Consider the following 22,551-nt stretch of genomic DNA (forward strand, 5'->3'; position numbering starts at 1 on the left):
CCTCCTCCCCAGGCCTATGCCTCGCAACCCCCCAACCCTCAGCCAGCAACACCTTGCAGCCCAGGATTTTTTTTTTTTACATGATGACCATTTATTAACAGAAAATAATGTGGGGAGTCCTGCTCACAGGCGGCAACCACGGCGACCCCCCTTCCTGCGGGTGCTGTCGGAGGGGATGGGGATGACATCCTCAATTCGCCCAATTTTCATCCCTGAGCGGGCAAGGGCTCTGAGAGCTGACTGGGCTCCAGGTCCAGGGGTTTTGGTCCTATTTCCTCCTGTGGCCCGCAGTTTGATGTGTAGGGCAGTGATGCCCAGCTCTTTGCACCTCTGGGCCACATCCTGGGCAGCCAACATGGCAGCATATGGCGAGGATTCATCTCGATCAGCCTTCACCTTCATTCCACCAGTCACACGGCAGATGGTTTCCTTGCCAGAAAGATCAGTGACGTGAACAAAAGTGTCATTGAAGGACGCAAAGATGTGGCAGACCCCAAAGACATTCTCCCCTTCGGCCACCTGAGGCCCGAGGCTGATGACCTGCTCTTCCTTCTTCTCCTTCCCCTTGCGAGGTGCCATTTCTGCGCGTCTTCCCTCAACTCCGCCACCGGAAAGAGCGCAGCCCAGGATTTGTTTCTGATTTATTTGCAAGACAGAGAGACAGGGATTGAGACCATCAGCCCCTGAGTCACCGCTTTCCCCCACCAAATACCTGCAGCAGGCAGGCCTGGGTCAGGCTGAAGCTAGGAGCCCAGAACGCAGGTCTCCCATGTGGGTGGCAGGGACCCAAGCACTTGAGCCCTCCACACCTGCCACCTCCTGTGGTGCGCGTGAGCAGGGAGCTGGAAGCAGAGAGGGCTAGGCCTCGCATGCAAGTTCGCCAGTCCAGGATGCCCAGTGTCCCAAAAAGGGTCTTTGTTACTGTATCAAACACTGGCTCCAGATAGCTTGCTTAATCCTTGCATTGACCCTGTGTGGGAAGGACTGGTTTTTCTTTCCATTTTGCAGTTATGGACACTGAGGCTAGGGGTGTGAAATGACCTGGTCAAGGTCACTCCACTAATGAGGGATAGAGTTAGGTTTACAACTCCGGCTCCAGCGGGCACGGTGCCCCGGTTCCCACAGCTACATGGAGAGCCATCAGTGAGTACCTGCTGGCACCAGGCACGGCTGGGCCCCTGTGTGCTGTGCAGGCCGGCAGGTTTCAGGAAAGCCTTGGCAGCAGGGGAGACTGCACTGTGCAGGCACAGGACCACGCAGCATTCTCCTTTTTATTTATTTATTTATTTTTTAAAAAAGATTTATTTATTTTGATTGGAAAGTCAGATATACAGAGAGAAGGAGAGACAGAGATAAAGACTTTCCATCTGCTGGTTCACTCTCAAAGTGGCTGCAGAGGTGAGAGCTGAGCTGATCCAAAGACAGGAGCCAGAAGCCTCTTTCTGGGTCTCCCACGCAGATAAGGGTCCCAAGGCTTTGGGCTGTCCTTGACTGCTTTCCCAGGCCACAAGCAGGGAGCCAGATAAGAAGTGGGGCCACCAGGACACCAACTGGCACCCATATAGGATCCTGGAGCATGCAAGACAAGGATTTTAGCCACTAGGCTACCACACTGGGCCCTTTTAAAAAGCTTACATAGGGCCTGACGTGATAGCGAACAGTAAAAGTCCTCGCCTTGAATGCACTAGGATCCCATATGGACACTGGTTCTAATAACCCTAGCGGCCCTGCTTCCCATCCAGCTCCCTGCCTGTGGCCTGGGAGAGCAGTCGAGGACAGCCCAAAGCCTTGGGACCCTGCACCCATGTGGGAGACCCAGAAGAAGCTCCAGGCTCCTGGCTTTGAATTGGTTCAGCTCCAGCCATTGCGGCTGCTTGGGGAGTGAACCATCAGATGGAAGATCTTCCTGTCTTTCCTCCTCTCTGTATATCTGCCTTTCCAATAAAAATAAATCTTAAAAAATAAAGAAACTTATACAGAGAGATAGACAAATCTTCCATCTGCTGATTCATGCCTAAAATGGACACAACAGCCAGAACTGGGTTGATCCAAAGCCAGGGGACAGGAGCTTCCTCTTGGTCTTCCATGTAGGTACAGGGGGTCCAAGGGCTTGAGCTAACTTCTGCTGCTTTCCCAGGATATAGGCAGGGAGCCGGATCCAAAGTGGGATGGCTGGGACCCAAACTGGTGGCATGTGTGGGATGTCAATGCCTTGGGCTGTGGCTTCATTCACTACACTACGACTCCAACCGCAGTATCCTTAATTTTCTAAAAAAAATCTTTATTTATTTGAAGGGGAGGGAAGGAGAGCTTGAAACAGAATATGAGAGAATCTTCCAGCAGGCCATTCCCCAATGTGTGTTGTTCAAGGCCCAGTGGGCGTTTGCGTGTGCATCGCTGCCGAGTTCCAGCAGGTGGCGCTAAGTGTGTGGAGGAAGGCTCTCCCAGGGCCCTGGTGGCTATAATGTCATCCTTGCCTGTACCGGGTCTGTGTGTGTGCGGTTTGCACCTGAGGGTTGGCCTCCAGAGTGAGACTCCGTGGACCACAGGCTCTGGTGGATGTAACGTCATCCTTGCCTGTACCGGGCCTGTGTGTGTGCGGTTTGCACCTGAGGGTCGGCCCCCAGAGTGCGAGCCGGGGCGGTCCTCTGCACGGATGCTGCTCTGCCGTCCTCGCGTGCTGCGTGAGAGCATCTACTTCCCCACCGTCTTACCGCCAGACCAAACTGTCAGATCTCTGGATTTTTGCCAATCTGATAGATGAAAAATGGTATTACAAGGCCATTTTAAAAGACGATTTGTTTATTCATTGAAAGGCAGAGCTAAAAGGGGGAGACATTTCCTAGATTGCCCGTGTGCTGGTTCACTCTCCAAGTGGCTGCCACGGGCAGTCTCCCGGGACTCCATCCATGCTGGTCTCCCACCGGGGGAGTCAGCGGCCTGTGTCCCTAGCCGCCTTCTGCCCACTGCACCACCGTTGGCCCCTCTTAGCTCCTGTTCTCCTGTGAGTGTGGCCCAGGGTCCTTCCGTGGCTGTGTCTGTGAACTGACCAAAGCCGTGGCTTATTCCCATCTGGTTTCTAGGAGCTCCTGATGGGGGAGACTGCGTAGAATGTGGTTAGCAAGAGGGATCACAACCCTCTCCCCAGTTCCTTGTTTCTTGTTTGACTTCCCTCCTTTGTGTTTCGGCTATGCAGCCTACTTGATGATTTTTTTTAAATGCAGAAAAACGTTTGAATAATTGTGTTTCTTCCAACAAAACAGACTACATGTGTTACAACATTCAGAACTTAGAGTTGTCCCTGAAGTCCCCATTGGTGCCCATCTGCCGTCCTGTCCCCTCCCCGCTCCAGAGGCTGCCGCTGCTGTCCTTCCAGCACACGCTTTGTCCATCTGGAGAAAGGCAGTTCCACTCAGATGCAAATATGCATTAAACCACAGCGTTTCCAATGTCCTCCCGGGTTCATCATGCTCTTGGCTATGGACATGGCACATGTCCCTGCAAAAAGTGCTCTGTGGGTTCAAACATGTCTGCTCCAGGATTTTGTTGTGTGTGTGTTTTAAGATGTACTTGTTTACTTTGAAAGGCAGGGTTACGTCGAGAGAGAGGGAAAGCTCTATCTTCCATCTGCTGGTTCACTCCCAAAATGGCCCCAGTAGCTAGGACTGGACAGGAGGTGCCATCGGTCTCCCTTGTGGGTACAGGGGCTAAAGCACTTGCACCATATTCTGCTGTTTTCCCAGGCACATTAGCAGGGAGTTGGATCAGAATTGGAACAGCAGGGGTAGAGCAGGTACCTGTGTGGGATGTTGGTACTGTGGGCTCAACCCGCTGCACCACAGGGCTGGCTCTTCCACTGGTCTTTAAATCACCAAATGTCTGTTGCTGTTTAAAATTCCAAGTCCAGGGCCTGGCAAGGTAGCCTAGTGCCTAAAGTCCTTGCCTTGCACCCACTGGAATCCCATAGGGGCATTGGTTCTAATCCTGGCCGCTCCACTTCCCATCCAGCTCCCTGCTTGTGGCCTGGGAAAGCAGTCAAGGACGGCCCAAAGCCTTGGGACCCTTCACCCACATGGGAGACCCAGAAGAAGCTCCAGGCTCCTGGCTTTGGATCAGCTCAGCTCTGGCCACTACAGCCACTTGGAGAGTGAACCAGCAGACAGAAGATCTTTCTCTCTGTCTCCTCCTTCTCTCTGCAAATCTGACTTTCCAATAAAAATAAATAAATTTCTAAAAAATATTCCAAGTCCAAAACACAAAAATCTAACGCTCATAACTATTGTATATGATTCTTTTTTGCAGTTTTTTTTTTTTAAATCACAGTTCAGCAAGGACCACCTATTGTTGTGGGCCAGTGCTTCCCGAATTCTCCTTTCATCTATTGCTCTCCCTTCCAGCACTTTTTTCTCAGTTTATCTACAGAACACTTAGGCTGGTCCTGCAAAGCTGGGGGCCACATGTAAAACAAACAAACAAACAAATAAATAAATTTTTAAAAATAAGATTTATTCATTTTGATTGGAAAGTCAAGGAGAGACAGAGAAAGATCTTCTGTCTGCTGGTTCATTCCCCATGTGTCCACAGTGGTTGGAGCTGAGCAATTCCAAAGCCAGAATTAGGAGGTTTTTCTGGGTCTCCCACATGGACACAGGGTCCCAAGGCCTTGGGCCATCCTCGACTGCTTTTCTAGCCACAAGCAGGGAGTTGGATGGGAAGTGGAGCAACGAGGACATGAACCAGTGCCCATGTGGGATCCCAGTCATGTAAAGCAGAGGATTTAGCCACTAGGCTATCATGCCAGGCCTGAGCCACATGCATTTTTTTAAAATTCTAGTAGCCATATTTTTAAAAAGAAGAAATATGTAATCAACATTTGAATAATATTATTATCTTAAAGATTTACTTTGTTTTTATTGGAAAAACAGATTTACAGAGAAGGGAAGACACAGAGAGAAAGATCTTCCATCTACTGGTTCTCTCCCCAAATGGCTGCAACAGCTGGAGCTGAGCCAGTCTGAAGTCAGGAGATTTTTCTGGATCTCCCATGCAGGTTCAGGGTCTCAAGGTTTTGGACTATCCTCTACTGTTTTCCCAGGCCTCAAGCAAGGAGCTGGATGGGAAGTGGAGCAACTGAGACATGAACTGGTGCACATATGGGATCCTAGCACCTGGAGGTGGAGGATTAGCCAGTTGAGCTATTGTGCCAAGTAGCCACATTTTTATTTTTATTTTTTTTAAAGATTTATTTTTATTATTTTTTATTGGAAAGGCGGATATACAGAGAGAAGAGACAGAGAGGAAGATCTTCCGTCCGATGATTCACTCCCCGGAGCCCAATGGGTCGATACTATCCGATCCGCCAGGAGCCTCTTCCGGGTCTCCCACGCGGGTGCAGGTTCCCAAAGCTTTGGGCCGTCCTCGACTGCTTTCCCAGGCCACAGGCAGGGAGCTGGAAGGGAAGCGGGGCTGCCGGGATTAGAACCGGCACCCATATGGGATCCCGGGCGTGCTAGGCGAGGACTTAACCACTTGCGCCACCGCGCCGGGCCCCACATTTTTAAAAAGAAAATATACATACACACAACTAGTATACCAAAAAGTTATCTTAAAATTTAATTAGCTTGGGCCCGGCACAATGGCACAGTGGTTAAGGTCCTCGCCTTGCATGCCCGGGACCCCATATGGGCAATAGTACTAATCCCGGCAGCCTCGCTTCCCATCCAGCTCCCTGCCTGTGGTCTGGGAAAGCAGTCGAGGACGGCCCAAAGCTTTGGGATCCTGCACCTGCGTGGGAGACCCAGAAGAGGCTCCTGGCTTTGGATTGGCTCAGCTCCAGCCATTGCGGCTGCCTGGGGAGTGAATCATCAGATGGAAGATCTTCCTCTCTGTCTCTCCTCTCTGTATATCTGCCTTTCCAATAAAATAAAATAAATCTTAAAAATTTTTTTTAAAATTAGCTTTTGAAAAACTATTTTAAAAGATGTATTTATTTATTTATTGGAAAGATAGAGATGTGAGATCTTTCATCCTCTGATTTTCTCTCCAAATGGCCACAATAGCCAAGTCTGAGCTGTGATGAAGACAGAAGCTTAGGGCTCCATCTGGGTCTCCCACGTGAGTAGCAGGGACCCAAGTTGTTGAGTCATCATTCACTGCCTCCCAGGGCACACATGGGCAGGAAGCTAGACTTGAGAGCAGATCTGGGTCTCAAACCCAGGCCCTTCGATATGGGACATGGATGTCTCCAAAAGTGTCAAGCGCTGGCCCGACTGTCCGCTGCTCCTTTGTGGTTCCAAAAAGGCGTGTTCCTGGAAGAGAACTTGTTCGTTTTCAAGAGTGTCACAAACTTCAGCATTCCTCTTAATTTTCAAGAGGACAAATGTCTGGGAGCACCTACTGGGTGTCCTGATCTCCACTTGGGGGCTGACAGTCCACGGGGAGGGCAAGACAAATGTCACTAAGCCATACCAGTGTGGGTTGTAGGCTGTGGTGCAGGAGCTGAGCAGGGTGGCATGGAATGAGTAGGGCCGGAGCAGGCCCTGTTCCCTGTGTGGTCAGGGTCTGCTTCCCAAGGAGGGGATGTTGAAGTTGAGCAGGTGCTATGGGAAAGGGGTGGAGAGTTGTGGGATGCTAAGTCAGGGGTGGGTGTCAAAACTGGAAGGTGGGAAGAGGAGGCACAGGGATGATACATATGGCTAAAGAGGGTGACAAGGAAGAGAGGGGGATACATGCAGGCTTGGCCACCAGCGGGAAGGACTCTGCCTTGGACCTGAGTGGGATGGAGCCAAGGAGAGGATTGGGAACAAGGGAGCAGGTGTTTGCAGGATTCCTCCCTCTGAGGGAACAGGGAGGAGGCTGCTGGGATGATCTGGGTGGGAGACAATGGCGGGGGAGGGACACGGAGGGGACAGAAATGAGTGGGTCCTAAAGTCTATTTTGAAAGCAGAGCTGACGGCTTTGCTGAGGGATCAGGTGTGGGCGGTGAGACAAAAGCGAGGAATCTAGCATGACTCAAAGATTTTCACTTGAGCACCTGGGTAGGCGGTGATGCTGTTCCTGAGATGGGTCATAAGACTGTGGGAGGAGAAGTTCTGAAACTCAAGTGCAGTTCTTGGGGGAGATATCACAGGAACATGGCACGCGCAGCTTCAGCTGTCAGAGCTTGGATTCAGGGGAGCAGCCAGGATTGGGGGTTGGGGACCTGATAATGCAGGAATACCCCCATTAGGGTGGATCCCATGAATGGGGTACAAGTCCCAGGCCCCAGCTCTCCCCATGCCTCACCCCCACTGGAAGAGGAGGCTGTAGCAAAGGAAACTGCAAAGATGCTTAAGCCAGGAAAGAAGATAGTCATGGAAAATGCCATTAAAAGATAAGTTTGTCTTGGTGCCCCAAAATTTCAAATTTATGTCTATGAGGGGAGTTTTCAAAAAGACGATGAAATATGTGTGTATTATAACAAAAACATGGATTTCAAATGGTTTTGAGGGGGAGGGGGTACTAAAATAAATTATTCTTGCAATTGCATGTTTGTCATGGACTTTTGGTACTTTTGTGTTTTATTTTACTTTATTTTATTTAAAGATTTATTTATTTTGATTGGAAAGTCAGATTTGTAGAGAGAAGGATGGGAGACAGAGAGAAAGATCTTCCACCCAATGATTCACTCCTTAAGTGGCCGCAACGGCTGGAACTGAGTTGATCCAAAGCCAGGAGCCTCTTCGGGTCTCCCATGTGGGTGCAGGGTCCCAAGGCTTTGGGCCGCCCTCAACTGCTTTTCCAGGTCACAGGCAGGGAGCTGGATGGGAAGCCATTGGGACTAGAACTATTGCCCATTTGGGATCCCGGTGTGTGCAAGGCGAGGACTTTAGCTGTTAGGCTACCACATCTGGCCCTGTATCTTTGTATTTTAAAAGAACGAAATGGACTGGGCAAGTGGTGATGACAAAAAGTGAGCAGCAAATTGCAAGAGCAGAACCCGGCGCCCAGTACTGACATGAGTGGGTGGGGTCGTAGGCCTCTGCCGACGGGGGGTTGACGTGTCCCCTTGTTCATCATGTGGGGTGCCATGGTGGAGTGAGGATAGACAGTAAGTTTGTGTGTGATTGTGCGAGTATGTGTTCACGCGTTGCGGTTTCCAGCGCCCTTCATGATTTGCAAAGCACGATAGTCATTCAGAAAGCATTTTTTTCTTTTTGCAAAACTCTTCGCCTTTTACAAAGCACTTTTCAAAGCCAGAAAATGTTGCTTCTGTTTCTGCCACAGAGCAACCCCTCGCAAACTGCGTCTTGGCACCCGTCTGCAGGTCATGAAGTGTGCACTGTCACAGCTGGCATCCTTTCCAAAAGTAAAACTGAGCACTGCAGCCAGGTGCCTTGCACAAGTCAGGCCTGTGTCATGAAAACGTGTTCTTTTATACAATGTGTTGTCACTTTAAGTACAGTCAAGAATTGTTAGAGAATTGACCCAAGGGATTCTGACAAACGCATACAGGAGTTGAATAATGTCTGTAAAGTTAAAAAAGGAGGGGAGGGGGAGCAAGCTGAGTGTCCATAATACAGTGGTATGTTATCAAGCAGGGGTATTACACAGAGGCATCTGTTCTCTGTTAGCATGGGTAGACCTTGATAGCTGAGTAAGAAAGCAAATTTCAAATTACCTGATTGTAAGTGATTTTCTTTAAAAAAAAAATGTACAGAATACCATATACTTCTTGTGGGCCATGACTGGATATAGAGATTAGAAACACCGAGAGGCAGGTCTCGGAACTGTGGTTAGAAAGCCTGAGATGCCTTTATCCCACATCAGCATGGCATGCCTGAATCAAGTCCCAGACCTCCACTTCCAACTCAGCACGCTCTTGGATTGGCTCAGCTGACGCATGCTTTTTTTTCTCCTGGTGGGACTCCATCTCAGCCCAGCTCCCCAATTCCAGCAGTGACATAGCTGACCCCTGGCACCATGGAAGAAGCATCCATATTTCAAACGGGGGACAGTCGTGTGCCCAGCCAGGATTAACAATATTCTCAATGGCCTCACTTTTATCGCCGTGTGCTTTTTTCAGAACGAAAGCCTTCCTGGTAGAGGGGCGCCCTCCCATGCCCCTCCCCCTTTCCTTCCTCCGAGGTATCTGCTGGAGAGGCAGTGTGGCTTGTAATTGGCTCTCAGATTCATGTGGATGTATGAGCCCCCAAGTCCCAAGTTCAGGGTAGTGATGCAAGGGGAGTGAGGGGAAGTCTTGATCGTATTGTGATTCCCAAGGGAAGGCCCTTTGGGAGGGGAGAACTAGAGATCTTCCATCTGCTGATCCACTCCCCACATGTCCACAATGGCCAAGGCTAGGCTGGGTGGAAGCCAGGAACCAGGAGCTTCCTCTGGGTTTCCCACATGATACATGGGCCCAAGCATCAGGGCCATCCTCTATTGCTTCCCCAGGCACGATGGCAGAGGGATTGGAGTCAGGGTTCATATGGAGTGTCAACACCCCAGGTACTTCCTTTGCAAAGCTGTGGCCAGGTGGTAGGGGAGGGAGCCATTTCCTCTAGGCTTGAGGGGCTCCTCTGAGGGAAAGAGCAGTTCCCTACCTTGGGGCTAGAGGGAGGTGTGTGGACTGGGCTGCAGGGGCAGAATGCAGATAAAAATCATCACCCCTCCATCCCCGTTCTCTCTCCAACCCTAAGTAGACAGGCCCCAACTGAAGTCAGGGGACAAGAAGAGCGAGGGAGGAAGCAGGGAGCTTAGCTTCCTTGACCTGGATCCTGCAGGATTTTAGCAGCTGGCACATCCTTCCCTGGTGGCATCCTGCCAGGTGGCAGCTCTTGGGCATGGCTGTATGATTCCCAACTGTTCTGTCTCTAGGAAAAACCCAGAGTTCTTTCTGGAAGTGCAGAGGCCTCTGCAGGCCACCCCCACCCTGCCCCACCCCGCTGACCACCCCCTCCATTCTTGCCCCCAGGCCATGGACAGTCAAAAGCAATTCACCGGACCAGAAATCCAGTTTCTGCTTTCCTGCTCCGAAGCCGATGAGAATGAGATGATCAACTTTGAGGAGTTCGCCAACCGCTTCCAGGAGCCGGCCCGCGACATCGGCTTCAACGTGGCTGTGCTGCTGACCAACCTGTCGGAGCATGTGCCACACGACCCGCGCCTGCGCAACTTCCTGGAGCTAGCCGAGAGCATCCTGGAGTACTTCCGGCCCTACCTGGGCCGCATCGAGATCATGGGCTCCTCGCGCCGCATCGAGCGCATCTACTTCGAGATCTCTGAGACCAACCGGGCCCAGTGGGAGATGCCGCAGGTCGGTGGAGCTGCGCATGCTTCCCTTGCTCACTCCCCCAGCAGCCCCTGGGAGCTTTCTCTGGACCGCCCCGCTGGCCACGGAGAGGCATGCCAAGTACTCTCCCACCCCCTCCCTCCCAGGATGCCTCATCTTCCCAATGCCCCGTTCTCACCCTTGCCTCCCTGCCCCCGGTTCCCACCCCATACCTCATGGGAACATGTCAGAGCTTGCACACAGCACCTCTGCCCCTTGCAGCACCTGGCACGCCCTTACCCATGCGGCACACACACTGCTTGTCCCCAGGATCTCTGGGACCCCCTGCCTCTGTAGGAAGCCCTTGACCTTCACATCCACCCCACACCCCACCCTGCCAGGGGCTCCCCACCTGCACATGTCATCCCTCCAATACCAACTTCCTCCTGCTCACCCTTCCCCTCCCCAAGGGTGAAGGGGAGGGTGCCCACGAGGACCCGGGACCCTGGGCACAGCACACACACGGCATGGCTGGGGGCCAGCCGCTGTAGCGTGATCACTCAGTGTCATTGACCAGCTAATCTTCACTCCATGCAGGCCCATTTCACAGAGGGGGAATGAAGGGGCTGGAAGGAGCAGGCGGGCCCCTGTGCAGACAGCGGGATACTACGTGCTGGGCATTTCACACCTCTGATGTGGGCCTCTGCTTCTGTTTGTGGAAAGGGGACCACTAATCCTACCAAGGGTCACGTGGCAGGATTAGAGAGACATGGCAGGCTGCTTGGGCCAGGGCTGGCCTGATTCTGACTTTGCTACTAACGCCCCCAGAAGGGGCAGCCCCGCAGTGTGGGTCGGCGGCCAGTGCCCCACGGCGTCCCCTCTGCCCGCTCCCGCCCTGCAGGTGAAGGAATCCAAGCGCCAGTTCATCTTCGACGTGGTCAACGAGGGCGGAGAGGCGGAGAAGATGGAGCTGTTCGTGAGCTTCTGCGAGGACACCATCTTCGAGATGCAGATCGCCGCACAGATCTCGGAGCCCGAGGGCGAGCCTGAAGCTGACGAGGACGAGGGCGGAGAGGAGGGCACCGAGGAGGGCGCGGTGGGCCCCGAGGGAGCGGCGGGCACGGCGGCGGCGGGCGCCACGACGCGGCTGTCGGCGCTCGCGTCCCGGGCGCTGCGCGGCCTCAGCTACCGCAGCCTGCGGCGGCGCGTGCGGAGACTGCGGCGGCTGACGGCGCGGGAGGCGGCCACCGCCCTGGCCGCGCTGCTCTGGGCCGTGGTGGCGCGCGCAGGCGCGGCGGGCGCAGGGGCGGCGGCGGGGGCGCTGCACCTGCTCTGGGGGTCGCTCTTCGGCGGTGGTCTGGTGGAGGGTGCCAAGAAAGTGACGGTGACCGAGCTGCTGGCCGGCATGCCCGACCCCACGGGGGATGAGGTGCATGGCGAGCAGCCAGCGGGCCCCGGCGGCGACGCAGACGGCGCGGGCGAGGGCGAAGGCGAGGGCGACGCGGCGGAGGGTGCCGGTGACGAGGAGGTGGCGGGTCACGAGGCTGGGCCAGGCGGCCCTGAGGGGGCAGTAGCTGTGACCGAAGGGGGCCCCTTCCGGCCCGAGGGCCCTGGCGGCCTTGGGGACATGGGTGACACCACACCGGTGGAGCCACCCACGCCCGAGGGCTCGCCCATCCTCAAGAGGAAGCTGGGGGTGAGAAAGAGGGAAGGGTTGGTGAGGGTCGTGGGTGCGAGAGGGGCGAGATGGGGTGAGCAAAGTGACCCTGGGAGCCTCACCTGGCTGGCTGTGTGGGAGGGGCTTGGTGGGCCTCAGGTGGTGGAGGTGAGCAGAAGCCCTGGGGTCACAGAGCTCCGGGCAGGTGCTCCCCCCTCTCTCAGCCTCAGTCTCCCCCTCCGTGCAGTGCGAGGCATCGACCCCCCTGCCTGCTAGTAGAAAAAAAAATGCACAGCTTGTATTACCTGGGAGGCATGGAGACAAAGGGGCCCAGGGAGGAACAGACGGGTTGACTCTGAGACGCACAGCCCATGCACACAGCCCATGCCCTGATGCTCCCCTGGCCCACAGGTGGATGGAGAGGAGGAGGAGCTGATCCCAGAACCGGAGCCAGAGCCCGAGCCCGAGCCAGAGAAGGCAGAGTGAGTGGTCTTGGGCAAAGGGGCCCGTGCTGGTCATTGGCTCTGCCCCTCCTCGCCCCTGTGCTGTGAGCCTCCTGAGGTCGGAGCCCCAGGCTGCCCAGTGTCAGGGACCTCACCCAGCTGGAGCCCCAGGGGAGCGCACCCCTCCTACTCTGCTCTGTTGCCTCCGTTTGTAACCCTGACCTGGCTCTGTGAGTTGGCCATTTTGTGCCACTCCTCCTTCTCCAGGATGCCCAACCTGATACCTGCTGCTCTCCAAAGTGGAGGAGATTCTCCTCCAGGTTCCACAGCCCCCCATCCCCTGGGGGCGGGGGCCCTTGTGCTGTCCTGGGAAGGAGCCCCAGGCACTGTGTGGACCCCTGGCCAGGCAGGGGGTGGGTGGCTCTGCAGGAACGCACTGTGCCCTCTTGACTTCTTTGTGCATCCTGCCCTGCAGTGAGGAGAATGGAGAGAAGGAAGAAGTGCCAGAGACACCCCCAGAACCCCCCAAGAAAGCACCTCCTCCACCTCCAGCCAAGAAGGAAGAAGCCAGAGGCGCCGGCATGGAGTTCTGGGGAGAGCTGGAAGTGCAGAGGGTCAAATTCTTGGTGAGGGCCCAGCTTGGGCTGGAGAGACATACTCCCTTCCAGAGAGACTCAACCTGACCCTCCACTCCGTGCCTGGCTCGTCCTTGAGGGGAGCCCAGGCTAGGGAAGGGGGGGCAGCAGAGATGCACCCAGACATAGCCAGAACCTAGGCACAGGTAGCCCCCACTCTTTCCCCATTCACAATTTGCATTCCAACCCACATGCTGTAGCTCAAGAACTTCCCACCCTCATGGCCTATGTCCAGCTCAACCTGTTCACAGCTCCACACTTTGGTCTGCCCATCTTGGCCTTTGTTGGCCCTCAGGTAGCCCCAGCTCCTGCTGTGGAGAACCTGGGTGTGATCTGGGCCAGGCAGGAAGGAGGGCACTGGGGAGACAAGGCCCAGCCTGACATGCGGGGGTAAGGATGAGGTGGGGGAAACGTATGCTGGATGTAGGTGGTTTATGAGAATTCACTGGCAGAGTGAGGGACGGGGGCAGGGGGAAAGAGGAGGGAGCAAGGGAGGGATGCAGTCGTGTGGGTGCAGGGTGGACAGGGACCGCACATGGCAGCGGGGTTGCCCCGGTTCCAACCCCAGCCCTCCATATTCCTCTGGCTCCATAACCATGAACTAGGCCCCACCTCCCTGGGCCTCAGTGTGCTCAGCTGTGCAGTGGGCATGCAGCGGTACCCACTTCCTGGAGTTGTCATGAGCCTTGAACAAGATGGTACCTCATCCAGGCCTTGGCACACAAAAAGTACCCAAGATACAGGCACTTTGCGGCACCAGGCCCGGTGACTGTCTGTGAGGGCACCAGGCAGCATGGGCTGTGCAGGCTGGAGGCTGGTCCGTGATGTCCCTCTCTGTATCCTACCCGCAGAACTACCTCTCCCGGAACTTCTACACACTGCGCTTCCTCGCCCTCTTCTTGGCGTTCGCCATCAACTTCATCCTGCTGTTTTATAAGGTCCTGCCCGTGTGGGGCCAGCAGGAAGATGCCCTCCCCATTCTCTGGGCAGGCGGGTGGGAGGCCTGGCCTCGTGTGTGTTCCCTGATGGACTCTCTTCCCTCAGTCCCAGGAAGGGGCAAAGTGTTGGCCTCAGGAGGCTTCAGGCTGGACACCTGGGGCTTGAGACCCTTGTGGGGTGAGGGGGTTTGTAGGAGCCCCTGGCACAGATGTCCAAGTGTTCACAGGAGCCAACATGGGAACAGACCCCCCCTTGTCAGCCCTGTGAACTTGGGTGCAGAGCCCCCATCCTGCCACACTCACCCATCCAGTTAAGCTGGAGAAAAGTTTGTGGGGAACAAGAAAAGATCCTTGGGGTCCCATCAGGGATTCTTGCTAGAGTCCAGAGCCTGGCTTCTGTGAGGTGGAGTCCTGGCCCCATCACTTACTGGCTGTATGGTGTGGAGCAAGGTGCCTAACCTGTCTCTACCTTAACTTCCTCGTCTGGAAAATGGGCTAGTAACAGGGCCCTGAGTGGGTTCTGGGTGCCAGAACTCTGAGGACGCCCACGCTGACTTCTCCCTGTCTCCACTTCAGGTCTCAGATTCCCCGCCAGGGGAGGATGACTTTGAGGGCTCCGCAGCTGGGGACCTGTCCGGGGCAGGGTCTGGAGGTGGCTCCGGCTGGGGCTCGGGGGCTGGCGAGGAGGCCGAGGGCGATGAGGATGAGAACATGGTCTACTACTTCCTGGAGGAGAGCACGGGCTACATGGAGCCCGCCCTGTGGTTCCTGAGCCTGCTGCACACGCTGGTGGCTTTCCTTTGCATTATCGGTTACAACTGCCTCAAGGTGGGCTGCCACACTGGTCCCTGGGGGCCATCACACTGGTTCCCTGTGGGTGGCGTGCTGGTCCCTGGTGGGTGGCATGCTGGTCCCTGGTGGGTGGCACGCTGGTCAGGACAGAGGCTGGTCAAGCACTCTGAGTTCAGGGCTGGGGTCTTCAGCCAAGGGAATGGATGTGGGTCATGGCAGAGGAGTCAGGTCCTGGGCCACCCACCCATGCATGGACTGCAGATGAGGGCATACCATTTCTGAGTAGAAAGACAGGTGTGTCCTTGCCTGCTGGGGGGAGTGGTGAGCTGTGAGGGCCCACGGGCTGTCAGATGGGACTGAGGTCTGTGCCACGTGCCAGGTGTGTTACGAGAGCCCATGTGTGTTCCCCAAGTGCCGATGATTCCAGCAAATCTTACTTTCCTCTTGGACACAGAGTTCGGCCTGCGCTGAGCTGCTGCTGCTCTCCTATCCACCCAGGACTCAGGACGGTCTGAGTTTGGGTCTTGCCCTTTGGCCTTGGACTACATCAGGAACCACCTCTGGGCTCCCACAGCTGCCCCATCCCCACCCATCTTCCTCCCATCCCAGCTCTGATTGCTGTGGGTCTCACTGAGGCTCCCCTAGGGGTCCTGACACCTGCCCCACTCCCCCTGCCCCACCCAGGTGCCCCTGGTGATTTTTAAACGGGAGAAGGAGCTGGCCCGGAAGCTGGAGTTTGATGGCCTCTACATCACAGAACAGCCTGAGGACGATGACGTGAAGGGCCAGTGGGACCGGCTGGTACTCAACACACCGTAAGCTCCCAGCATCCATCTCGCTCCCTGGGGTGGGAGGGGAAGGGGGAGAGAGCAATCTTCCATCTGCTGCTTTATTCCCCAAATGGCTGTAACAGTCAGGGCTGGTCCAGTCTCAACCTAGGAGCCCAGAATTCTATCTGGGTCTCCCACATGGGTAGCAGGGGGCCAAGCTCTTGGGCCATCCTCCATTGTTTTCCCAGGTGTATTAGCAGGAAGCTGGATCAGAAGGGGAGCAGCCAGGACTTGAAATGGCATCCACATGGGATTTCAGCGCTACAGGCGGAGGCTTAACTCGCAGCACCACATACTAGCCCTGAGAAATCTTTCATTCTCTAGTTCGCTTTTCCAAATTTATTCAATGGCCAGAGCTAGTCCATGCCAGAGCTAGGGGCCTTAAAAGTCTAGGTCTCCCATGAGGGTACAAGGGCTCAAGCACTTGGGCTATCTTCCAGTGTCTCCCAGATGTATTAACAGGGATCTGGATTGGGAAGCGGAGCAGCCAGGATTCGAACAGGTTCATGGGGGATACCACAGGTGGTGGCTTCACTCACTGTGCCACACACAGCCCTGAAGTTATTTTCTTACCAAGTCCTTGCTAGTAGAAGAGGAGTGAGGAGGAGGAGGGAAGATAAACCGCACCGCGCACATGCTGCGCTCACATTGTCATTGTCAACCACGCTTGTACTTCACACGGGCCTTGTGTGCTCAGCCAGGAGGGAGGGAGGAAGAGGGTGTGCAGACTGTTGAAGGCAGTGTCTGCCTCCGAAACCTGGACTGCTCCAACAGAGAAAACCAGACTCCTGGAGCCCCAGCGGCTCCCAGGGCTCGGGTGGGCCCAGGGACACGAGATGAGCATGGATTTTCTTCTTGGTGACAGGGCAAAAAGCGAGGATAGGCTGGGGGAGCCATGATCGCTGAGGGCAGCCGGAGCTGGCAGGAAGGGGCACCGCTGGCCACCTGGGGACATCTGAGCGCCCCAGGACAGGGAGGGCCATGCCCTGAGGGGTCCTAGGTACCTCCTCATCCATTCCACCCGCCCCCCTGCCCTCATGAGCTGCCAGGGCTTCTGCTGGGGAGGGAAGGGGCCGGAACCGGCAGATGACATGAAATGAAACTGCAAAAGTGGGTGTGAGGCAAGGCTGCTGGCTCAGAAGCCCCCCACACCCACGTGCCGGCGCTTGCGAGCTCTGTGGGTGCCTCTTGGCACCCTTTGCTCTGAGTGCCATGTGCTACCTGTTGCACCCGCCCCCTGGGAGAAGCCTGCTATGTGTTGTGGGGGCGGTGAGGGTGGAGGTACACTTCACTCCAGCTCGGCGTGGCTGTGGTGGCTCACGCGCATTTGCTGTGTCTGCCTGTCTCTCTCTCTCGGCAGGTCTTTCCCCAGCAACTATTGGGACAAGTTTGTCAAGCGGAAGGTGAGAGGCCACACGTGGGGAGGTGGATGGGCCTCCCGGGCTGGGTCCCAGCACTGTCACACCTGGGCTTTTGTGTGTGACCTTGGAGGGTCACCCGTCTCCTCACGGGGCAAGGGCATGGCACTCACACTCTCCTCAGCGAGGCTGCACACAACAGTGTGGGGCTTGTGCTGTCTGCAGGTAGCAACTGTGAGCGCCTGCGCGCTCAGGGGTGCCTGCTGCTCCTAGTGTGTGTCAGCCTTCTGTGCCTCAGTTTCCCTCACAATCAAGGTGGGGTAAGGACAGAGCCAGCCCTATAGGATCATACAACTGCCATGGGGGCATGACCTGGCACCCGAGCCAACATCAGACATGTTCTGGCTGCTCCCATCTCTCACTCATACCACAAGCAACTAGTAAACACCTGTTGTATGTAAGGAATTGTTTGGGGCACCGGAAGGCAGCAGTAAACAGCACAGTGGTTCTGATGTTGGCAAGGGGAAGATGGCTGGTGGGCATACTGATAAGAGGTGGGTAGTGAACAGGACTAAAGTGACCAAGAGAGGGGAGAGGTGTGTGTGTGTGTGTGTGTGTGCTGGCAGGAAGAGGCTTCTGCTGGGCACTAGGTGATGAGTAGATGGGGAGACAGCCAGTGCAAAGACCCTGAGGCAGGAGTCACTAGATGAGGCCAGTGTGGCTGGACAGAGTATGCGAGGAGGCAGACAGGAAGAGCTCCTTTCACAGCTCCACTTCCTCCACTACCTCCCTACAAACAACAACTGTTCCAGGAAATTTAAGACCTCTATCATTTGGGGGTCTGCCTCCCCTCCAGAGGATCTGCAGAAAGCCCTTGTCTCCTTTCCAGAAAGGTGACCCCTAAGTTTCTCGCACGAAGTTTAGAGTGTCCCCAGAATCCTGGGGCTGGCCATGATGTCCTCAGCACGTGCCGGCTGCAGTCACCTGTGCACTACCTGTCATCTCTCCGGGCAGGTCCTGGACAAACACGGGGACATCTTCGGGCGGGAGCGCATCGCCGAGCTGCTGGGCATGGACTTGGCCTCACTGGAGATCACAGCCCACAATGACCGCAAGCCCGACCCCCCTCCGGGGCTACTGACCTGGTGAGCCACCGGGGTTGCCCTGCAGGTCTGGGCGGTCAGCGGAGCATGAGCTGGGCCTGATCCTCAAGTTTCTGGCTTCCCTTGCCTCCCCCTGCGCAGGCTCATGTCTATTGATGTCAAGTATCAGATCTGGAAGTTTGGGGTGATCTTCACCGACAATGTGAGGAGGGGCCCACGGGTGGGGGGCACCCTGCAGGGAGGAGTGGTGGGGGTCACCAGAAACATTGAGCCAAGACTGACCCCTGTTGACCTGGGAATGACTGTGTCCCAAAGACCCCCTTGTCCTCTAGTACCTTATTAGTACCTAGTCTGCTACCCCTTCTATGCAGCCTCCACTCCCCAGGAGGTCATCACCCTCAAACAGCAACCACACTTTCCCCCGTGTGCCCACAGTCTTTCCTGTACCTGGGCTGGTATATGGTGATGTCCCTCCTGGGCCACTACAACAACTTCTTCTTTGCCGCCCACCTGCTGGACATCGCCATGGGGGTCAAGACGCTGCGCACCATCCTCTCCTCGGTCACCCACAACGGGAAACAGGTGTGACGGGGTCCCAGCAGGGGCCGGGGAGAGTGAAGAAAGAACAGGCTGAGAGGGCTGCGGAGGGCAATAAGACCCCTGGCGGTGGGGGGCGGACATGAGATGGCAAGCCTGTGGGGGCCAACCCATGCCCTGTGTGCCCCAGCTGGTGATGACCGTGGGCCTGCTGGCAGTGGTGGTCTACCTGTACACGGTGGTGGCCTTCAACTTCTTCCGGAAGTTCTACAACAAGAGTGAGGACGAGGATGAGCCTGACATGAAGTGCGATGATATGATGACGGTGAGCCCCTCTTGCATGGGCTGGTGGGCAAGGGCCTGGCGCTCGGTCTTCCCAGCCAGGAAGGGGGCTCATGGGCAGACCCAGCTCGCAGGCTTGTCGCAAGCAGGGTTCCACAAGCAGGTCTGTGTGGCCGGGAACAGCACCCAGACAAGTAATAATGTGAGCTGCTGCTTCCCTGTGATTTGACTCTTACAAAGCAGTTTTGGGGCCAGTATAATGGTGCAACAGATTAATCCTCTGCTTGCAGTGCCAGCACCCCATATTAAAATGCTGGTTCACATCATGGCTGCTCCACTTCACATCCAGCTCCCTGCTAATATGCCTGGGAAGCAGCAGAGGATGGCCCGGGTCCTTGGGTCCCTGTACCCATGTGGGAAATGTAATAAACATAGGCTTTTGCGGGTTTTTTTTTTTTCAGATTTATTTATTTTAATTGGAAAGGCAGATTTACAGAGAGGAGAGAGAGTGAAAGATCTTCCATCTGCTTGTTCATTTGCCCAGTGTCTGCAATGGCTAGAGCTGAGCTGAGCTGAAGCCAGGAGCCAGGAGCTTTCTCCAGGTCTCCCACATGGGTGCAGGATCCCAAGGCTTTGGGCCATCCTCCACTGCTGCTTTCCTAGGCCACAAGCAGGGAGCTGGATGGGAAGTGAAGCAGCCAGGCCATGGACCTGGCTAACCTAACCACTTGGTGGTGGAAAATTAGCCAGTTGAACCATCATGCTTATCTGTTTTTTTTTTTTTTTAAGATTTATTTTTATTTGAAAGGCAGAGTTGCAGAGATAGAAGGAGAGGAAGATCTTCCTTCCACTGGTACTGGCTCACTCCCCGAATAGCCACAATGGCCAGAGAAGATCTGATCCAAAGTTGGGAGCCGGGACCCTCCTACAGAGGTGCAGGGTCCCAAGGCTTTGGGTCATCCTGCTGTATTCCTAGGCCATAGGCAGAAAGCCACTTCTCTGGTCCCAAGCATAAACTTTTTAAGAAAGAAGTAAATGCAAAAATGAAAACTGATTATGGATGTGGGGCTGCCCTACATGGTTCGGGACAGGCTGCTGTCCACGCCCCGGTGCCTTCGCCTGTGAGATGGGGCATGTGCTGAAAGCACCTGCTCTGGCATCCTTGCTGACTGGCTGTGAGGTCTCTGCAGGGTGCTCACCCTGTGTGTCCAAGCACAGGAGCTGGCTGCTCGCAGTGCCACGTGCACTAAGTCCCCAGGCCCAGCCAGCTCCGCCTGCGCACTCTGTCCTCCGAGTGGATTCCAATCACTGGAGGCCCGGGCCCAGACCAGAAGCGGCCTTGTCATCGGCTTCCTTCACCCTTCCCCGGACAAGAGGTGTCCAGCTCCTCAGGTTGCCATTCAAGGCCCCAGCAGCCCTGGCCTTGCTGCCACGGCCTGAGGCCCAGCACAGCCATGAGCCTTTCCCCAGGGCCAGGTGGGACATATTTCCACCCCCACTGGCTCTGCTGACCTCAGACGACCTGGGGATGAACTTGAGTTGCCCACCGTGGCTCACACAGCCAAGGAAGAGCCAAGCCTACCTGTGTCTGACCTGCTTGAGTCTAACCACAATCCCTCTTGCTTTTTTGCTTTCTGGCTTCCTGGTCTTCTTTCGGTTCCCCTAAAACTGTATGCTTGTTTCTAACTCAAGTCCTTTGCACCTGATGTTGTCTGGCCCCGACACATTCACACACACATGCCACCCTCACGTACACACACATGCATGCCCAAGCACACACATATTCTTTCACTTGTCATATCTCTTTTTAGCTCACATACTGCCTCCTACAGGAAGCCCTCCCTGACCACTGCTGGCCCTACCCTATCCTCCCCTACTGTCACTCACGGGGGTTCTGTCTTCCAGCCGCACTAACCCACCTTTAGTTGCCCCACAGGCGTGCCATGCAGTCTTTCCTCCCCGAGGATGACGTAGCATGCATGGTCTGCTCTGCCAGGAACACTATTTCCCACCCCATTCACCCCTGCTCCTTACCCAGCACCTCCTTCAGGTTCCAGCTCACATGGGTCCCCTCTTCCAGGAAGCCTCGCCTGATCAGCCAGGCCAGCTCAAAGCCTCCCCTGGGCTCTTAGCACTTCCCGTGCTCCGCCCAGCTCGCTTCTGATCACACCACGTCCCCTCCTGTCCCCTGGGCCTCCCCGCTCCTCTGTCCTCACATCCCTGCCTGTGCCGTTCTTGTCGCGGTCCTGGCCGTTTCTGGGCTGTCCCAGTCTGATGCCACCTCAACAAGCCCTGAGAGGTCCTCCCCCGTGTCTGCAGCACCAATGACTCGTGTGTCCTCCCTCCCCCAGTGTTACTTGTTTCACATGTACGTGGGCGTGCGAGCCGGCGGAGGCATCGGGGACGAGATCGAGGACCCAGCAGGCGATGAATATGAGCTCTACCGGGTGGTCTTCGACATCACTTTCTTCTTCTTCGTCATTGTCATCCTGCTGGCCATCATCCAGGGTCAGCAGTGGCCTCGGGGGTGGCTGGGGGAGGCGGGACAGCGCTCAGGGTCCAGACACAAGCCAGCTAGTTCTGTAGCTGGGAATATAGGCCCGGGGATTCAGGCTTCCCTGCTTGGGACCTGGAACAAGTCTCCCTGCTGAGTGTCAGTCAGATCAACCTCCATGTCAGGTGCTGACCTCACGTGGGTACTCCGTGCCTCTGGTAGCAAGAGCTCAGGAAGCTCCTGCTTTAGAGTAGGAAGTTGGGGGCAGAGGGATGGGAGGAGTCGGAAATGGGGCAGAGGTCGGGACCTGACCCCCACCCCTCCCTGCTACTCTCAGGTCTCATCATTGATGCTTTTGGGGAGCTCCGAGACCAGCAGGAGCAAGTAAAGGAAGACATGGAGGTGAGTCATGCTGAAGACCATCCTGAAGGATGGATGAAAGGCCCCCCCAGGGGCACGTGTGAGCTAAGGATGGGTAAGGGCCCTGCTCCCCCCAGGGGCAGTGGAGAGGGTCCCAAATCTCATGTCTCATGGCCACCCACAGACCAAGTGCTTCATCTGTGGAATTGGCAGCGATTACTTCGACACCACGCCGCACGGCTTTGAGACACACACGCTGGAGGAGCACAACCTGGCCAATTACATGTGAGTGCGGACGCTCCCGCCAATCAGTAGGGACGGGAAGGGTGTGGCTGCCGGGAGGGAGCCTTGCTTAGCCTGAGTCTCAAAGGGTGGCGTGGCACCCCAGCCAGCCAACGAGAAGACCAGGGGCGGTCTTGATGGTTCCCACGACCCTCCCACACGCAGGTTTTTCCTGATGTATCTGATCAACAAAGACGAGACTGAACACACTGGTCAGGTAAGGGGGCATTGCTGGATGACAGATGGGCCCAACAGCAGGTGCTGTGAGAGGCTTGGGTAAGCATCAAGCCTTCCAGAGGTGACCGGCAGACTCCTCCCACCCCTAACCCTAGGAGTCTTATGTCTGGAAGATGTACCAGGAGAGGTGTTGGGACTTCTTCCCAGCCGGTGACTGTTTCCGCAAGCAATATGAGGACCAGCTGGGCTGAGCCGCCACAGCTGGCCCTCCGCATCCACCCGAAGTGCCTTATTCTGTAAGCCCCCCAGACTCCTCCCACGTACCCCTCTAGGGTGGGAAAGGCTCTCTGTACCCAAGAAATAAAAAGTCTGTGCTACCCCACTACCCCCCCGGCAACTTGCTGTCAGGTT

At 55.6% G+C, this 22,551-nt stretch overlaps 2 protein-coding genes across 3 annotated transcripts in view; one reads left to right on the top strand and one right to left on the bottom strand.

The window, feature by feature from the left end:
* LOC121166876 (ryanodine receptor 1-like) overlaps positions 1 to 22,517 on the top strand; it is a 101,470-nt gene extending 78,953 nt beyond the window's left edge. For both annotated transcript variants that reach the window (XM_040996198.1, XM_040996196.1), the window contains 17 exons: positions 9,956 to 10,297; positions 11,154 to 11,948; positions 12,321 to 12,391; positions 12,828 to 12,978; positions 13,839 to 13,925; positions 14,502 to 14,753; positions 15,402 to 15,532; positions 16,908 to 16,950; positions 17,920 to 18,050; positions 18,150 to 18,210; positions 18,444 to 18,590; positions 18,736 to 18,870; positions 21,179 to 21,335; positions 21,659 to 21,723; positions 21,866 to 21,966; positions 22,129 to 22,180; positions 22,296 to 22,517. In XM_040996198.1, coding sequence (XP_040852132.1) covers positions 9,956 to 10,297; positions 11,154 to 11,948; positions 12,321 to 12,391; positions 12,828 to 12,978; positions 13,839 to 13,925; positions 14,502 to 14,753; positions 15,402 to 15,532; positions 16,908 to 16,950; positions 17,920 to 18,050; positions 18,150 to 18,210; positions 18,444 to 18,590; positions 18,736 to 18,870; positions 21,179 to 21,335; positions 21,659 to 21,723; positions 21,866 to 21,966; positions 22,129 to 22,180; positions 22,296 to 22,391 — 2,817 coding nt within the window. In that variant the 3' untranslated portion in view covers positions 22,392 to 22,517. The remainder of the gene's footprint in view (positions 1 to 9,955; positions 10,298 to 11,153; positions 11,949 to 12,320; positions 12,392 to 12,827; positions 12,979 to 13,838; positions 13,926 to 14,501; positions 14,754 to 15,401; positions 15,533 to 16,907; positions 16,951 to 17,919; positions 18,051 to 18,149; positions 18,211 to 18,443; positions 18,591 to 18,735; positions 18,871 to 21,178; positions 21,336 to 21,658; positions 21,724 to 21,865; positions 21,967 to 22,128; positions 22,181 to 22,295) is intronic.
* Positions 67 to 614, bottom strand: LOC121166878 (40S ribosomal protein S14-like). Its single transcript, XM_040996201.1, has one exon. It carries the CDS (start codon positions 577 to 579, stop codon positions 124 to 126), a length of 456 nt encoding a protein of 151 aa, XP_040852135.1. The 5' UTR covers positions 580 to 614; the 3' UTR covers positions 67 to 123.
* Positions 22,518 to 22,551: the final 34 nt, after the last annotated feature.

Source organism: Ochotona curzoniae, unplaced genomic scaffold (genome assembly GCF_017591425.1).
Source record: "Ochotona curzoniae isolate NIBS_2020 unplaced genomic scaffold, NIBS_Ocur_1.0 patch258, whole genome shotgun sequence".
Lineage (NCBI taxonomy): Eukaryota > Metazoa > Chordata > Mammalia > Lagomorpha > Ochotonidae > Ochotona > Ochotona curzoniae.